The sequence below is a fragment of the Lichenostomus cassidix genome, chromosome 18, assembly GCF_008360975.1.
Source record: "Lichenostomus cassidix isolate B80296 chromosome 18, HeHo_3.0, whole genome shotgun sequence".
Lineage (NCBI taxonomy): Eukaryota > Metazoa > Chordata > Aves > Passeriformes > Meliphagidae > Lichenostomus > Lichenostomus cassidix.
In genome coordinates this window covers 3,640,961-3,658,169 of record NC_139498.1, presented here as the reverse complement: position 1 = coordinate 3,658,169, position 17,209 = coordinate 3,640,961, and the positions used below count along the sequence as shown (strand labels likewise).

General features: G+C 48.8%; 3 protein-coding genes across 5 annotated transcripts in view; 1 reads left to right on the top strand and 2 right to left on the bottom strand.

Moving 5' to 3' along the window:
- Window positions 1-151: 151 nt before the first annotated feature.
- DCXR (dicarbonyl and L-xylulose reductase) lies at window positions 152-3,113 on the top strand. Its single transcript, XM_085077568.1, has 8 exons — window positions 152-291; window positions 358-455; window positions 553-707; window positions 1,469-1,511; window positions 1,829-1,928; window positions 2,090-2,154; window positions 2,247-2,364; window positions 2,827-3,113. The coding sequence occupies exons 1-8, from the start codon at window positions 234-236 to the stop codon at window positions 2,928-2,930; spliced, it is 741 nt and encodes a 246-aa protein (XP_084933694.1). The 5' UTR covers window positions 152-233; the 3' UTR covers window positions 2,931-3,113.
- On the bottom strand, window positions 3,106-8,407 carry RAC3 (Rac family small GTPase 3). Its single transcript, XM_085077571.1, has 6 exons — window positions 8,179-8,407; window positions 6,041-6,112; window positions 5,653-5,770; window positions 4,949-5,011; window positions 4,318-4,477; window positions 3,106-4,207 (listed from the first exon to the last, which is right to left on the bottom strand). The coding sequence occupies exons 1-6, from the start codon at window positions 8,211-8,213 to the stop codon at window positions 4,077-4,079; spliced, it is 579 nt and encodes a 192-aa protein (XP_084933697.1). The 5' UTR covers window positions 8,214-8,407; the 3' UTR covers window positions 3,106-4,076.
- The window catches only part of LRRC45 (leucine rich repeat containing 45), a 13,486-nt gene continuing 2,317 nt past the window's right edge, over window positions 6,041-17,209 (bottom strand). The window contains exons 5-18 of one of the 3 annotated variants that reach the window (XM_085077560.1): window positions 16,440-16,568; window positions 15,732-15,844; window positions 15,143-15,201; window positions 14,919-14,996; window positions 14,485-14,620; window positions 14,113-14,190; window positions 13,829-13,940; window positions 13,586-13,656; window positions 12,699-12,791; window positions 12,008-12,100; window positions 10,962-11,135; window positions 10,723-10,870; window positions 10,096-10,335; window positions 6,041-6,112 (exon numbers count right to left, since the gene is read on the bottom strand). In XM_085077560.1, coding sequence (XP_084933686.1) covers window positions 10,139-10,335; window positions 10,723-10,870; window positions 10,962-11,135; window positions 12,008-12,100; window positions 12,699-12,791; window positions 13,586-13,656; window positions 13,829-13,940; window positions 14,113-14,190; window positions 14,485-14,620; window positions 14,919-14,996; window positions 15,143-15,201; window positions 15,732-15,844; window positions 16,440-16,568 — 1,481 coding nt within the window. In that variant the 3' untranslated portion in view covers window positions 6,041-6,112; window positions 10,096-10,138. Of the gene's footprint in view, window positions 6,113-8,945; window positions 10,336-10,722; window positions 10,871-10,961; window positions 11,136-12,007; window positions 12,101-12,698; window positions 12,792-13,585; window positions 13,657-13,828; window positions 13,941-14,112; window positions 14,191-14,484; window positions 14,621-14,918; window positions 14,997-15,142; window positions 15,202-15,731; window positions 15,845-16,439; window positions 16,569-17,209 lie in introns of those variants that run through there. The other 2 variants (XM_085077559.1, XM_085077561.1) reach the window with 2 other exon arrangements.

Sequence of the window (17,209 nt, the reverse complement as noted above, 5' to 3'; positions counted from 1 at the left end):
CATCAGCCCGTAAAAAGCCTGGTTTTCTGTGCTCGCTTAAACGATACTTCAGTCAAGAGTGAGAGCCAAGAACCTTCACCTCTGTGTGCCTGTCTCTAGCTGGATGAGCCTGGAGGTGGCTTCGTGCTGCGTTCCCTCAGCGCCGGGAAGAAGCGGCACAGCCCGTGCTGCTCGCCCGGCCCCACCGGCCCGCCCCGCTCCCGGCTCCGCCCCGGCCACAGTCCAGCCGAAACATGGAGCCGCAGCTCAGCTTCCGCGGAAAGCGGGCCCTGGTGACCGGGGCCGGCAAAGGTGGCGGCGGGCGGAGGGCCGGGGCGGGGGTCGGGCCGGGGCCAGTCTGACGCCGTCTCCCCGCAGGGATCGGTCGCGCCGTGGCCGTGGCGCTGAGCAGGGCCGGGGCACGAGTGACCGCGCTGAGCCGAACGGCGGCGGACCTGGAGAGCCTCACTCGGGAGGTACAGGAGCCCCCCGGACCCCCTCGCCCCGATAACCCCGCCACGGCCCCCGGGCTCCCTGGCGGCCTCCCACCCACGGCGGGTCCCCTCCCCGCAGTGCCCGGGCATCGAGACGCTCTGCCTGGACCTGGCGGACTGGGACGCCGTGGAGAAGGCGGTGGGCGCGGCGGGGCCGTTCGAGCTGCTGGTTAACAACGCGGCGGTGGCGGAGCTGCAGCCGTTCCTGGAGGTGACGCGCTCGGCCCTGCAGCGGTGAGTGCTCGGCCCCGGCCTCCCCGACGTGACCGCAGCTCTGCGGGGAGCTCTGGGGCCGAATCTGCCCCCCAAGGCTTCACAGAGCTGTAAACGTCAGAAACGGCGGCGGAGCTTCCCAGAAAAGGGTGTCATTAGAGGGGAAGCAGCTGGTGTGAACAAAGACAGCAACTGGTGCACAGATATTCGACAGGCTGACTGGACGCATTCAGCAATGCCCAGTGTTGGTCAATTGTTACTGCATATATCCTTTTTCTTTAGTGTCTTTTCATTTTTACATCATCACCTTTCACCCCTTAAACAGCAGAAGGAAACCAGGCACTGGCTCTTACATCCATTTCTAAGTAGCCAGAACCTGCAGTGTCACCTCTACCCGCCTTACAGCAGCTTTGCTTTATAAAGCTGTGTGAAGGGTTTGCTTGACCTGAGTCATCTGCCCTTGCTGAGGCCAAAGGTTCACTGTTTAGACTTTGACAGAATAATTCCATTAGGCTGCTGAAGAGCAGAGTCCTGTAGGAAATGTGCCCAGTGTATGTCTGTACCTCCCCAGATACTGACAGGCTTGCAGCCAATGGATGGTTCATTGCTGAGAGCACACCTGACCATTCTGGTTCTCCCGACAACTTGGCATTTCTGTCCATGTTCTAACGTATCACCAGTGTTTCCAAGAGACCAGCAGCACTTGTCCTCTGCTGCCTCCCAAAGCAGTTCTCTGGGCTGGGCTACAACCACTCTGTAACTTAAATTTGATTTATTTGTAGGTCTCTTGATGTGAATTTTGGGGCTGTGCTTCATGTTTCCCAGGTGAGAAAGAACTGTCACTGCAGCTGCCTCCATGAACAGCAATGACTAAGTTGTACATAGCAGAGATATGTGTCCACTGTGGGGACTAAAGGGACTGCAGTCCGAAGTCAGCCAGACAACCTACATGAATAACCCCTTCACACTCTTGCTTTGAGTCTCTTCTTAGCAGGAGGCAGGGAGGACTTGCTTCCTCCAGATGTTTTTGCTGTTTGGGCTACCATAATAGCCCAGCAAGATTCCTGTGGAGTGAAACAATGACTTCTCTGGTTAGTATTCTGGCATTCCTCTTTTTTTTTTCCTCTCCTCCCCCCTCTCAGATAGTTGCTCGGCAGATGATTGCACAGGGGGTGCCAGGGGCTATTGTGAATGTCTCCAGCCAGGCATCACAGCGTGCGCTGAGGGATCATGCTGTGTACTGTAAGTATGTGCAGCTTTAGCAGTGCCCCTCTCAGTTTTGTCCAGCTGGAGATGCACAGTCGCCAAGCTGCTGACTGCCAGTTTTGGGCAGTGAAATACCCATGTGTTCCAAACCAGGTGGTACACAATTAAGTACCTCCTGTTCCACCCTTCTCTTAAAGGTTCCACCAAAAGTGCTTTGGATATGCTGAGCAAGGTCATGGCAATGGAACTGGGACCCCACAAGGTATGAATCTGTGAGAGAAAAGTGTGGAAGCTGAACCTGAGCATTTCCTCCCACAGCAGTTCAGTTAGATTGTTTGTTGCTCCTGGTCCCAGATTAGGGTGAACACTGTAAACCCCACCGTGGTTATGACTGACATGGGGAGACTGAACTGGAGTGACCCTCAGAAATCTGCTGCCATGATTAATCGGATTCCTCTGGGAAAGTTTGCAGGTCAGTGATGTAGGTCTGTTTCGAGGCTGGACTCTTGTGTTTTCTTCAAGCTTTCCTTTTCACTGTCATCACGGCCAGAAGTACTTTACTAATTTTTGGGCAAAGTCACAGCTCTGCTGATGCCTTTTGGCTGAATTCTTTAAGCATTTGATCAGGACACGGTGAGAATCAACCCTCCTTTCTTCTACAGCCTTCTCATCTTGGGACAAGTAAAATGAACTTACTCTATTGTTAATAAACCTGACCGGGTGTTTGTTGTGAGCTAAGCATCATTTGATCACAAGGACACTTTGATGTCCAGATCTCAGCCACACTGTCCTGAACATTTCATCAAGCACAGTTTGAAGGCAGGAACACTTTCCTGCTCTAATTACCTGTAGAGGTCAAAGGCAGACCTTTTTAGGTTCTTGTTTTCCTGGTATGATTTGATGTGGGCATCAGATGTTCTGTGTTTGATTGCAGAGGTGGATGATGTGGTGAACAGCATTCTCTTCCTGCTGAGTGACAAGAGTGCTATGACAACTGGCAGCTCACTGATGGTTGATGGGGGCTTTCTGGTCTCCTAAGAATGACACCTGCATTTCACACCTGGCCTCAGTTTTCATACGAGTACTGCACAGATGCAAACTACATAGACAACAATGACACAGACCTCTTGGAGGGGCAGCATGGCTGAAGCCTGTATTAGAAGTGAGGCAGAAAATCACCTTTGCAAGGCTGTTATATAATAAAGCTCACATACACCGTCATGGAGAATGTTTATTGCACCAAATAAGGTTTTATCTTGTCACTCTACATGATGATTAGAAATTGGACCTTTCTTCCAACCCTGTTCCCCCCCCACAACCCTTCAGGAGCTCTCCCTGTTCCATCCAAATCCACAGAGTCTGTCTGCATTTTCAGTGGGAAGGGAAAGAAGTTAGCAGACTCCTCATTGCTTCCTTTGCTGTCTTTAGTAGAAAAAAACAAAATAGAGGCAACAACCCCAGCCCTGCTCTGCAGAGACTGGATTTTGGGGGGAGGCCCTGCTAAAGACTGATGGGGGGGAGCAGCACCATGCTGTCCTAGGGTGTGCACACACAAAAAGGCAAATGCATTGATTGCACAGAGCTGTTTCACTCACAGAGTTTGGCTAGTACCCAATAAAGCACCTAATGATTAGTTCTTCAGCTTCTCATTTACTTTGACCCCTTCCAGGGTTTGTTATGATTTCTTTAACAGTCTCAGGCACGTTCTGCTAGAGCACCAGTTTGTTAACTGTTAGCCACAGCAGGCTGGGCAAGGAGACCCTATCACCCTCCCAGCTATTCTTGTCTTTCAGCACCATTTAAATCAGCTCCCTCCCCACTCCCACCAGGATCTTCACCACCTGTTTCACCTGGAGGTTGGAAACAGGTGTTTCAAGGACAGAATGGATGTCTCAGCCCTTTCTGCTTGGAGTTCAGGAGAGCCAAACAGCCTGTTGCCCGAAGGAGCTACCTTGCCTTCCCCGTTGTACCTCCCCTGGGGGCTGTATAGTCCCCAGCTGGTCTCCTGCCCCCACTGCCCCTTCACATCAACACTGACGTTAAATCAAAGAGACATTTAAAAAACACTGACTTCGTACATGATGAAGGGCCCTACATATCCCAGCCCCCTTCAGAAACACCCAGCTTAATATGCAATCTGTCAGAGGACGACAGCATGCTGAGCCAGCACTGAGGCCACAGCCCTCAAAACATGGTACACTTTTTGCCAGGCTTCTTCACGGGCGGTGGGCAGAGCACAGCCCGGATGGCTTCATCAAACACCGTCTTCAAGCCCCGCTGCGTCAGGGCAGAGCATTCGAGGTACTTTACCGACCCTGGGGAAAGAGAGCTCCAGCTCAACCACTCCAGTTCTACCACCACACACTGTCCCTCACCCCCTCACAAAGCTCAATGTCACCGAGATCTGCCAGCGCAAGAGACTCACCGATCTCCCGAGCCATGGCCAAGCCTTGGGGATAGGTGATGGGGGCCAGTTTCTTATCACGTAACCTTTCAATGGTGTCCTTATCATCCCTCAAGTCCAGCTTGGTGCCCACCAGGATAATAGGTGTATTTGGGCAATGGTGTCGGACCTCAGGGTACCACTGAAACAGAGAGGCATAAGTAGTTATATGAGTAGCCATAACCATGAGGATGCATTCCTACTATTGGGAATGAGAGGTTTATTACTGAGATGGTGGTAACACATGAACAGGATATTGCTGCCTACAGTTCTGAATATGCTCTGCAAAATAGACTGGTGCAGATGTAATAATGAAGGCACCAGTACACAGAATCATGACAGACGTTGCCAGCCAACTCTGCACACAGTGCTTCCCTTAACTGCATTTTAGCTTCTAGTACATCCCTAATCTTAAAATGCAGATTCAAAAAGCCAGTAACTTAGCCAAAAAAGTAATGAATAAAAAGTAGGCCCCGCTTAAAACCTGCAGACAATGATCTTCCCTCACCAAAACATTACTGCTTGAAGTTTTGGTAAGTGTGGTGTTGGGTGGGGCAGGGAGCCTCACTGGCTCTTCCCTTCTACTATTTCCCCCAGGAGGAGAATACTTTACCTTAGCTCTGACATTCTCAAAGGAGGCTGGGCTCACAAGGGAGAAGCAGATCAAGAAAACATCCTGTGCAGAAACAAGAGGGTCAGCTGTGCAGAAAGAAACAGCTAGACAGAGTGGAAGGGGAGGGTGGAAAGAGAGCCAAAGAAAGAACAACCTCCTCCCAGAAGCAAGGACTGCTGTGACTTTAAGAAATTCTTCCCCATTAAGGGTGTTGAACTAATTCAGAGAGGGAAGGAATGGACCTTGAGTGTATGATTACATCTCCTCTCACAATGGTGAACTCTGCATGTTAAGAGCCTGAGACTTCAAACAATCTTAACAGCGCTAAGGGCTTCACCAGCAGCACAGCTGCTTAGGAATTGCTACACCCAGAAACACTCCTACTGTAGCCCAGCAGGGATCTGTCCTGCCGAGGGAGAATGGGAATATGGAATTGGGTCTGCTGCACAGCAGCCCTACAGCATTCCTTTTACTTTAGCCTCCCTGGGGCACCCATAACTCTTCAAAGACCATTACAAAGCAGAGGCTAGAACAGGACAATCTCTTAGGAGAAAACCAGCTATGATACTTCTTAAAAAACCAGAATTATGGGTACAGCTGCAGGAACTCAGACTTTCCTCAAAGGAATGAAGCATGCCTGTTCTTGGGAGCCTCCCTGTCTCTGAGAGGGAGCAGTTACAAGCCAGTCCAAGCCCAGCACTCACCGTCTGTGGATAGGAAAGAGGCCGCAGTCGGTCATAGTCCTCTTGCCCAGCTGTATCCCAGAGACCCAGGTTCACTGGTTTTCCATCTACCATCACATTGGCAGAATAGTTATCAAACCTGCCAAGGAGGAGTCCCCATCAGTGACAATTTTGTGGTGACTTCACATCTCTACACAAAATCCAAAGGGGCAGTGAATCAGGAAAGCATACTGCAGCACAGTTCCAGTGGGGACAATCTGCCTTACTCACACACAGGGCCACAGCATCATCCTCACCTGTGAAGCTCACAGTCTGATTTGCAACAGCCACCTCCTCACCTACAAAACCAACTTTTACACACACATGCATACAGATCAAAAAGCAACTGAAGCCCAAGGCCAGTACTCACACGGTGGGAATGTATTCTCCAGGAAAGGCATTTGTGGTGTAACTGATCAGCAAGCAGGTCTTCCCTACAGCTCTGCAGAGGGTTAAGAGTGACAAGCATAAAGAAGGGTACAGCACTGAGCACTAAGGCAGTTAAACGCTCCCTTCCCCTACCCAAAACACAAGATTAGATAAAAAGTTACTGTGCGAGAAAACAAATCTGTAGCAGGCTGGAATTCTCTAGTTGTCAGGGACCCTGACTGAACTCAAAACGTGCACCTTGCCTGAGCACTTAGTGACCCTGCTCTCTCCCACTCCTCTTCCCTACCCATTCAGCCCTTAGCAAGACATCAGGCAAAATATAGCTGTTCCACAATCCAAGAGAGGAAATAAATTAGGGTTGTGTGCTGGGCTCAACAAACACATAATAATTTAGCAAAATGGATAAACAGGTTAAAAAACATGCAACAATACAGAACTCTGCAAGCTCCTCAGATGCAGGAATTCAGTATCAATAAATACAAACGGGAAAACAGAAGTATTCATAAACAAAAATGGACTTAAATATTGACCACTGTCAGTTTGAGAAAAGACTAATGAAGAAGGATGAAAATACCAGCTCAGGGCTTTGCTGAAAGTTGGTGGAATTGGTCAGCCCAGCAGCAGCAGCCTAGCTGGCAATAGCATATGCACATGGACTTTAATCAATCCTGTAGATTTCCAAACGGAAAGCTTCATTGTAAGAACAGAGTACCAGCAGTGTGAGCAACCTCTTTATCACTGAGAAAGTTGTGAACTGCAGACAACCTTCCAGAAAAATTGACTGTGAGTGCCAGTGCCAGGGAAAGCTGGCTGTGAGGCACCTGGGTGAAGCTGAATAGCTAGCAGAATTGGGTATCCCCTACCCAGTTCTGCAACCAGACTGATGTAAGATGTCAGAGGAGAGGAAGAGACTCCGAGTCAACAGTCCCCTGCATGCACCAGGATGACAGAAAGAGAGAACCACTATTACTTTTCCTCTGGATTAGGTCCCCTCAGTCAGAGAAGAGTGAAGTTTTGCAAGGAACCCCTATGCCGACTGGTCCAACTTTCCTCCTGAACTGTGATTTCTCTCCCACCAAACAGTGAAACTTGTAATTCACAAAAAACTGTGTACCATCGTGTTTCCAGTTTCATTTAGTCTGCACTGATCATTTGGTCTTAAAGCAAAACACAAGACAGCAAACCCTCAGCTGAAGTCCATTTCCAATATCCTGTGCTCCCAGTCATTCCTCTCCCCTCCCCAATAAGGGGATGTTTGGGTGGCTGGCTTTCTCCTACTCTCTTCTTTAGCCCCCACAGGCTGGAACCTGGAAGGCCTCACCACAAATGTTTATTTGAGGGGGTGGCATGCATGAGAAAGGGGAAGTCTAGTGCCTATCTAAGACCAGTTCACATTTAGGTCTGAGTACCTCAGCTCTGTGCTTGCTGGGATGATCAGAAAAATAAACTGGAATTGTGAGGAAAAATACGCAGGATGAGCTAGGAAAGTTACAAAGCACCATAAATCTAGTGCACACCTGCATCTTGCAGGCAGATGTGTTCACAGAAAAAGGCATTTAGGAAGAGCCTAAAGAAAAGAGTAGAAAGGGTGACAAGGAGCACATGGTGAAATCAGAAAGACCAACGCATTTCACCTCGGAAGCATCAACAAAAAGACATGTAAGACTTGTGAACATCAAGATTTTCGGGAGGACTGTCACGAATCAAGCACGTACAATGAAAAATAGCAAAATACCGGCACCTAAATAAAACAACAAGGAGACGGATGTAACAGCCAAGAGCAGCCTGCCTGCCTGCTACCCAGAGAGCACCCAAGTTGATGGAATAAGGAAGGAGCGGGGCAGGCCGGCGCGGGCCGCGGCAAGGCCCCACTCTCCCGCCGGGACACACGGGCGCCTCGGCCCGCCGGCCCCGCTCCCGCCGCCCGGCCCGCCCCACCCGAGCCAGGCCCGCTTCCATCCACGCCGGAGTGAGCCTCGCCGCCTGGCGCGGGGCCTCCCCCGGCCGAGCGGCTCTCCCGGGACGCAGGCCAGGCCCAGCCCTCCCTCCTTCCCTGGGCGCCGCCGGGCCCGTTCGGCGCGGCGCTGCGGGGGCCGGGGCGGCTCCGCCCGCACTCACCCGTCGCCCACCACCACACACTTGATCGCCTGCATCTGCCCGCGATGGCGGCCCCGCGACTGCGCCGCAGTGACCGCCCGCGGGGTGGGGCGGGGCCGAACCGAGCGGAGCCGAGCCGTGCGGAGCCGAGCGGAGCGGGGCCGAGCCGAGCCGAGCCGTGCGGCGGGGGCAGCGCCCGTGTCTCCCGCCGCCCCGCCTCCGCCGTTCTCCCGGGGCAGCGCGGCTCGCCGGGGCGGTGGGACAGAGCAGCGGCGGCCCCGCCCCGCCAGAGACGCTGCGGCTGCTGCTGGGGGCGATACCGCAGCGGGGCCCACCGGCTCAAGTACAAAGCTTTAAAACCTGGCTACGTTGTAGCCGTGCAGTTCACCATCATCTGCCCAGAGCTGCTGGGAAACAAAGATGGAGCAGCGACAATCCTGCAGGAAGATGGTTTTTGGCTTCCCGCCCCTCTCCAGGTACTCTGCCAGGAACAGAGGTGCCCATAGCAATGGCCCTTTCTGAAAACAACAGGCTTTGCTTTTCCCTTACCTGCGGGTCTGCAGTGCTGCCCAGCAGCCACAGACAAAATAGCTATTGCCACAGGCTCTCTCGCTGTGACTAGGAAACAGCTTCCCAGCTTCTTTATCTTAGTCCAGAACCAAAACCATACCCATCTCATCCACCTGTAACAGCCTTTTAGCTCCAGCACAGGTTGGCAGGGTCTTCAGGAGAGGAACACACCAGAACACCCCACCCACCACATCAGCCAAACATCCAGTTTGCCAGCGTCCAGTGTTAATGGCAAAATGCAAAAGTTCTTTATTAAAAAAGCAGAGGAAACCCAATATAAAAAATCATGAACATGAACAAACCAGTCCACACAGAAACTTTCATTTTCCAGGTGTCTCTTAAAATATGTACTCCAAGATACGTTCCCACCACAGACTCACAGGAATAACTCACTTGATGCTCTTAAGACTGCTGGCGTGACAGCAGCTCCTGCTTTCTCTGATTCAGACTCTCCTAACCTTTCCCTTTTTCTAGTTCATGCAAGGATTTGTGCTGTCAGGAAAGGAAACACCTTCTCCCCTTTGTGCTGTGACAAGCAACTCCCCAGTGTCAAGCCAGAAGCATTGCTCCTCTCCAGGTTAAGGCCACAGCACTCAGTTCTAGGAGCCTGAGAAGCCAGAACAGTTTTGCCATTTACCATAGTGAAACCCTGTTGCAATACTGGCCACAATGTCTCCAGCTAAGGGTTGCAGTTCACAGTGAAGAAGCACAGATGTTGGACACCCAATAACCCACTCGCCCTTTCCCTGCCACTCAGTGTTGTACAAGTTGAATCACAGCCAAAGCCCAGCTGTCCTGCAAGGATATGGACAGCACTGCAACCAAAGTCTCTCAGTACAGCTGTTTTTGTCTGCTGAATGCATCATCTACTGCCCACCAACAGAGCGAGAGCCACAACAGGGAGGGTAAACGAGCCAGAGAGGGCCCTATCAGACTCTGCTTCCATCTGTAAACACTGCGTGAAAAAGCACAGGTGGGTATCATCTGATGTTTCCAGCAGTTTCAGGATCCCACAAGCAAAGCAAATTGCTCTAGCCCACAGGGAACTGTAAACACTCCTGTCACCCTATCTCTGTGAACAGCCCTGGAATCCAAACACACGGTGCAGCAGGACCCTGCCAAGGAACACACAAACCCTCCTGGTAACCAGCAACCCTGTGTACCAACAGGCTGTGGCAGTGCAGGGGAAAGGACTCTACATCATGGACTCAGACACATGAGTCTGGACAGTTGCTCCCTCCTCTCCATTACACTGTCAGGAGGAAGATTTCTGTACAGCGAGAGCAATTTTCTGTTTGCAAGCCTTTGTGTCACCCCACTCCAATAAAACTGCCCCATTTAGGAAGGAGCTGTACCTGAGTTACTCACCCTTTCCCTGACAGCAGGTATTTGGATCCTTTAAGCCATGCTCTCACTTCCTAGAACTGTGGGTTCCCAAGGGAGATCCCTGCACATATGCCATGATGGCATTCTGCAAGAAACTTGCTCGCTGGGCCTCCTCTTCTCTCATTCTGGAGATCTCAGCCTCTTTCATTCTCAGCTTCTCCTGCAGTAGAGAGATCTCACCCTCTTTGTCCAGCAGTGCTTCACGGTGATTACTGGTTAAGGCTGTGAAAAAGCAGCATTAGTAAAGAAAATCAGTATATCCCTAGAATAAATAAGAATAGGCTAAAGGCAATGAAGTAGTATGGTCAACAGGCACACAAGACAAGCTGCATGAGACATGAGAGGTTTTGCACAGACAGCATGCACACTTCACTGTGCAGGAAATCCAAACATTTTGCTTGCTGTGCAGCTGAGATGACTCAGCTGGTCACCTGAGTCTTGGTGTCTATAAAATGAGAACAGGAATCCCTGTAAATACACCAGGATGGAGAGTGTACCACACAGGTTTACACACAGGCAGGAAGCACTATCTGTGAGCACAGCTCAGTTCCAGGCCCAATGCAGGGTAACTCAGTACTACCATTTGAGAAGCATGAAAGGATCCATCACCTTTCAGTTGTCTTTCCAGAGCTGCAATCTTCTCTCTCAGCCCATTCTGTGCTGCACGTTCAGCCTCCAGGTGCCCAATCTGCTCCTGTAGCTCCACTTTCATCTTATTTAGCTCTGTCACTTTCTCCTCTTCCTTACTGTCCAGGTCCTGACACACAAAGACAAATCCATGAACAACCAACAACTTCATCAACTTGTTCTGCCCCTGTGGTGACTATCTCTCCTCCAGTCCAAACTACCTGCTGAAGTTCATCCAGCCGCTTCTTGAGTCCATCAGCATACAGGCTCAACTGTTTGGCTTTGGCCTGGGCCTCAGCAACCATTTCCTTTTGCTTAAGGCAGCAGTTCTGAGCTTCATCCCTTGACTCAGTCATCAACCGCAGCTTCTCTTTTAGGTGATCTAGTCGTTGCTGCTGTAAGACACGAAGGAAAACGAAAATAGCAATAGTCCCACTCCATTCCCGTGAAGGGATTCTCCCCTCTTTTTTCCTAAAACAGTGGACCCTTTATTGAGTCAACTGGCACAGAAGAACAAGCACAGGACACAGCCCTGCTCCTTGCGTTTAGGAGTGACCCCAAGCTGCTTCCTCTTGACAGGGAGGACACTGATAGAGACTGAAACATTCAACTGACTGAGAAACAGAGACAGGTCCTTGGGAGATGCACCACTGCCCCTGCCAGTGTTTACAGCCAGTGCTCTACCTTTAACTTCCTCCATACATTAAGTGGCTCTGCAGCACCACTGCAAGCAGCTAAGCAACTGCTGAGTCCCACACGTGCAGTTTCTATGTCTGTAACTCAGTGAAGCTTTTTTTTTTGTGATGTTACAAATAAGTAAATATTCTAATAGTTTTTGCACATTTTCCTCATCCTTCGCTCTCTTTCGCAGGATATTAACTTCATTGCCATTTTCACGGAGTTCAATACTACAATGACTTTATTTATCCAGCAGCAGGTGGCTACACCCGAAGGAATTTCTCAGAGTTCAGATAAACAGGAGCACCCCATGAAAGCCACCATTAAACAAAAGGATGAACACCTGGTTGGTGGCTTCAGAAGTTGGCAACTTAAATTAAATCTGCCATGACAACATCCACATCAGTTCTGAAGAGAATTCACATCAGACTTTTCAGGGCTCCTTCCTAAGCAATCACACCCATTTGCAGCTCAGTGAAACCCAGAAAGAGGAGTTACCTAGCAGGTCCCCAAGAGTAAAACATAGGCTAGGTAGCTAAACCACTTCCTTCTCATAGGGGCAGGGCCCACAGACAGGTCTTGTCCTCACCTCCTCCAAGCGTGCCTGACTCCGGACTTTTATTAACTCCTCCTCTGCCTGTCCTCGTTCAGTGAGTGCAGCTGCTTTTACTTGGCTCAGCTCCTGCCACAGAAACATGGAAAATCATTCCAGAGAGAGAAGCTGCATTGCTGCAACACTGACCAGAAAACATTAGCAGCTTCCAGTCGCAGGCTGCAGTCTGACACAGCTCTCCCTCTCACCAGGGCAGCAAAAGCAAAGCAAGATGACAAACCTTTCCTCCCTGCAAGACTGCTCTCTAAATTCAATGTGAATTTCAGGTGTATGAGAGCAAGTAATGGGTAAAGCTTTCCAAAACAAGGAAATAGGAGAGAACAGTGCTGGATGTAGCTAGGGAAATAGATATGGAGAAACATGCTACACTTCTTTGGACATCATGGGAAACCTGTGAAGTCAAATCTTGGTAAAACTCTAACCACGTTCAATGGAATCCTTACTTTTGTTCAATCTGAATTTACAAGTTTCTCCTTGGAACCTTTTTCCTTAGTCCAAAGCAGTAAAAATAATATTAGCCGGTATACTGCTGTTTTCTGTTCCTCCTTACAGCACAAAATAATCTTTCCAAAGGTCAGCAGTGGAATACTCCACAAAACTTCCCTGGCAGCCTTCTCTTTTGCACTGCTATGGAAGCATTCAAACATGCCTAGAGAACCTTTCTCACCTCCTCCAGAGATGTCCTGATGGCCTCCAGCCTCTGGATCCTGCTGTGCATGGAACGTTCACTAGCTTCCATGTGCTGTGTCATACGATCCACCTGCAAAGCAGCAGAAACCATTTAACCAAATGACAAAAAATCATTCCTCTCTTCAGGCATAGCAGCAGGACCATTTGTCATGAGAGTGAAGCATCCTCTCACTGACCCACCCACCACCAAAGAAAAATTCTTACTTCTCCCAGAACTCCTCTAGGAAACTGTGATACAGATAGAATCTAACCTCTAGAAACTAGGAATTTTTAGACAAGAGATTCATTTTATAGCTGCAATGTTCCTAAAATCTTCCTGGCCTGTGTCCTTTTTTAAAGATTTCAGTATCTTCAGAGAAATTCATTAGTATATTTTGGAGAGATTTCAAACCTCAGTAAACACTGAAAATAGAACTGATTGTAGTCTGTTGGCCTGTCCACACTCAAGACATAATCCCCCTTGAAACATAACAGAGAAGGAACAATGCTGAGCCCCATTAAAGGATTGCTTCTAAGTGGTGAAAACTTTAAAACATTTATTTCAGAAGCAGGAAGACTCCTTATTTGTAACTACCTCTGTGCACAGACCAACACAAAGGCCAGCTTCACAGCCTCTCTTGTAGCATCACGTATCACTCTTGCCCATACTCTTGAAAGCTAGAAAATCTTACTAGTTGGTAGAAAGTCTTGTGATCTCTTCAGCCAGGCTTTGCTTGAAGAAATGGCCCATTATTCCAACAATAAATCTAAGCCCACTAACTTTTGAACTTAAGAGTACCTGACAGTAAACAATGACCTCCAGTGGCGATGTATGTCAGGAACAAAGGAAGACTAACCAGGATGCTGCAGAAATCCCATCCTTACCTCTTTTACCCGAAGGGATTCCATGTCTTCAAGGCTTTGTTTAAATCTTCTCTTCTCCGCTTCCAGACGTTCTGCAGATTTAAAGCAGGCATATCACAACTCTGGCATTCCTGCCACACAGCTGTATTCATACTTTATCAAACTCTCTGCCAACCCCTTCTCCTCGGCTGCCTGTCCCATAGACTCAGGAACAGCAATCCCAACCACAGGTTTCCACAAAGCTGTTTCTACTCCTCCACTCACCTTCAGCCTGCACAGCCCGCAGCTTCAGCTCTGCTGTTGTGTTGGTCAAGTCTTGTTTTACTTGGAACAGCTGATCCTGCTGAACTTTGCACTTCCTCTCCAACTCATCCACCTACAAGGAAATTACCACCACAAAGGTTTTTCTTCTCCTATTAGCAGAGAAAGTTGGCTGTACAAGACAATGAAGAGACACACAACCAAGGATCCAAGTAGAGAACATATATACAGAGCAGATGTTACATATGTCCAAGTGCCACTTCTCAGACTTGGACTTGGTTTCCTACCTGGTTTCTCAGCAGCAGGTTTTTCTCACCAGCAGCAGACAAGTCATGCAAAAGCTTGCCTTCCCGATCAGCACCTTCCTGCAAACAGAATCAAACTTAAAAACCTGTACTCACCCTAGCTCTTACACTACTAACCTATGCCAACCAACATCACACCCAGCTAAATCCAACCTACCCCATAAACACCATGGCTCCTCTTCACACCTGGCACTCATCTAATTTACACAAGGATTTTTGTCATGGTGGCTTTAGTTAACGCACTAGTAGTAAAAATCATGCTTCCCTATTCCATCCAGCATCCCCCAAATCTACACAAGCCAGTTATGACCTATAGCCCTGCTCTCAAACATAACTAGGACTTATTCAGCTCACCTGCTTTTGTTGCTGGAGCTCCTTGAAGTGGCACTCAGCCACACTGCTCTGTTCCTGTTTCATCGCATTCAGCAGCTCTCCCAAGTTGTGCACCTTTTGCTCAGACAGAGCCAGGGCAGCTTCAGTCATCTGCAGCCTATAAAGAGAAGCACTTTCTGGAGTCTTTTCCAAGGCAGATACTGCAGTGAGCTCCCTCTGCCATCTGGTACAACCTGCTAATGTCCATCTACCAGTGGATGAAATCAGGCTAACTAAATGAGGCATTTTTCACTACTGGGAAAAGGACCCCACTGACCTCTGTACACAGCAGCATTTACAGAACTAAGCAAAATAGTAAGCCAGCTACCCTCCAAGATTATCTCCCGTCCTAGAAGGTCTGCTCAGCACTTCGTACACAGCACAAACAGTGGGAAGGCAAAGGTTTTCCTCCATACTTGCTTTTCAATGAATTCATAATGGAGTGCTGTTCATTCAAGGCTTCCTGCAGTTGGCTGACTCGTGCTGCAGACATTCTGCATTTGGGAGTGAATAAAAAGGGAAAAAAAAAAAAAGGTGAGTAATTTCTGCCAGGAAATGCAGAGGGCTCAATTCTGCCAGGAAATGCAGAGGGCTCAATTCTGCCATCAAACAGCAGAAAATATTTAGAAATCCAAGTCACCTTTCACTCCTGGCTGCTTCTTCTTTCTGCTTGTCTACAGTGTCCACAAAATCCATTAACTGTGAAAAAGGCAAAATTCAGTGAGAAAATGAACTGCATCAGCTACAAGCATTTACATTTCTCATCTTCCTCTTCCCAGCAACAGCTGAAGACATGTCAAGCCACTCTACTGGAAGCAAACTGGAGATTTGATGGGTTTATTAGCACATCTGAATTAAGTCACCAGGTATAGGGACTCTGCACCCTGAGGTGTCAGAAGGAAAACAGACTCAGATCTCTAGGTTTACACCAGTTGGAAAATATCAAACCAATTGCAAAAGAAGAAATGAAAGCACAAATAACCAAACCGCTGCAGAATCCAGAGTGAGTATGTTCAGCAGGGATGTGTCCATACCCATCCTGTCACTTGATTCCTAAGCAGCCTAGCTCAGAGGAAGGACCCAATGTACTAAACCACGCCGTGTGCCTGCCCATAAAAATGAATGTGCAATTCAGGTGCACAATAATACCATCACTGAGTGTTCTGTGGGGACCTCAAGGGAACGCAAAAATTCCAGCCACCCCATTTGAACTGCCAAGGTCTGCTTACCTGCTTGTTCTTCTCATCCTTCAGACTCAAAACCTCTTTGCTGAGAATGTTGACTTTATTCTGGGCCTCACTCAGGATAACCTCACGGGCTTGGTTGTGATCCAAGGCTTGTCCTGATGCAGAGAGCAGGAGAGCATGCACAAGTTTCTAAAGAAACAGAATAGCAAGTACTGCTGGAAGAGACAGCATTCAGCATGACACCTAGCTATCAGAAGCACCAGGACAATTGTCCTTCTCAGGCTGGCCCACATAGAGAGATTCTCACCTTACATCTCAAGGTGGAATGGGATCAAAGAGAGCAGTGTGTATGGGTTAATCAACACCCCAGCCTCAGGAGAGCTGCTCAACTCTGCTGTGGGCAGGACAATGACACAGGATACGCTCTGTAAGCCACATCAAAACTTGGCTCATCAGAGGCAAACTAGGAGGAAAAGTCTCAAGTTCTCCCACACTCACGTGGCATGGCAATCTCTAATAAGTCAATCCAAATTATTTTTTTGCTCTTGCTGGTGAAAGTGACACTTCCAACTTGACTAGCCCTCACTAAAGGACAAGAGGAGGCAACACAGGGCACTGTGAAAATGCTGTTGAGAAAGGGAGGAAAGGAGGGTTATCCCTCTTCTGGAGCAGCGACTGCCTTATATCCCACAAGTGCTGAACTGGGAAAGGGTTTAAGTGATTCACTGCTGTACAACGCATCATACTTACCCACAGCTTTCAGGATGTCACCAGGAATGTTGTTCCCTGCCAGGTCCAGCCTCTTCAGGGTCTTGTTGCTGCACAGGCAGTTCAGCAAAGCTCGGCCACCAAGAAGCCCAATGTTATTCCATCGCAAATCTACACAGAAAGCAAACCGACCATGGTACTCATGCATCTGCTGAAAAATGCAGGGATCAGGAGAACCTATGGTCTTCATACGTCTACAAGCATGGTTAACTAATCCTACATGCTGTTAGCATACACACAGGTGAATACTGAGTCCCCTTTTAAGACAGGGAGGGAAAGTGACAAAGCAGGAAAGGCAAGGATAAATCTTTAGTAAACTGCAGGAAACCATGACAGTTGAAAACCTACACAAGTCTGCCTCTCACATTTAGCTCTCATGAGCCTTCTTTCCACAGTCAGAATCTGTGGCTGAGAAAGAATCAGCAACAAAAGCTACATTCCCTTAAAGGAAATTCCAGCAAAATTCCCTATAAGGACAAAGCAAGTGTGAAGTAAGTATTAAGAATACGGCATGAGGCATGCCAACAGCAACCACAAATAGGAATGAAAACACTTCCTCGTCCACTAAAGACTGTTCTGCTTCAAAGTACACAGTTCTTCATCTGCAGATTTGGTTCCAGAGATTCCACTTACAGTTCCCATTCTCCAAAGGCCATGGGGTTGTGACCTCTCCATGCACAAAGCCCGCAAAGCACTCCAGACTGACAGGAATTTGAAATGACACTGACCAGTTGGAAGAAACTGGTGCAGGC

Excerpts from the sequence above, each read along its gene's own strand:
- DCXR (XM_085077568.1), top strand. The coding sequence starts at position 234 with ATGGAGCCGCAGCTCAGCTTCCGCGGAAAGCGGGCCCTGGTGACCGGG. Across the intron at positions 708-1,468 it reads ACGCGCTCGGCCCTGCAGCG|GTCTCTTGATGTGAATTTTG; the intron begins GTGAGTGCTCGG and ends ATTTATTTGTAG. Across the intron at positions 1,929-2,089 it reads GAGGGATCATGCTGTGTACT|GTTCCACCAAAAGTGCTTTG; the intron begins GTAAGTATGTGC and ends CTTCTCTTAAAG.
- RAC3 (XM_085077571.1), bottom strand. The coding sequence starts at position 8,213 with ATGCAGGCGATCAAGTGTGTGGTGGTGGGCGACGG. Across the intron at positions 6,113-8,178 it reads TGTGTGGTGGTGGGCGACGG|AGCTGTAGGGAAGACCTGCT; the intron begins GTGAGTGCGGGC and ends AACCCTCTGCAG. Across the intron at positions 4,478-4,948 it reads TTGAGAATGTCAGAGCTAAG|TGGTACCCTGAGGTCCGACA; the intron begins GTAAAGTATTCT and ends TCTCTGTTTCAG.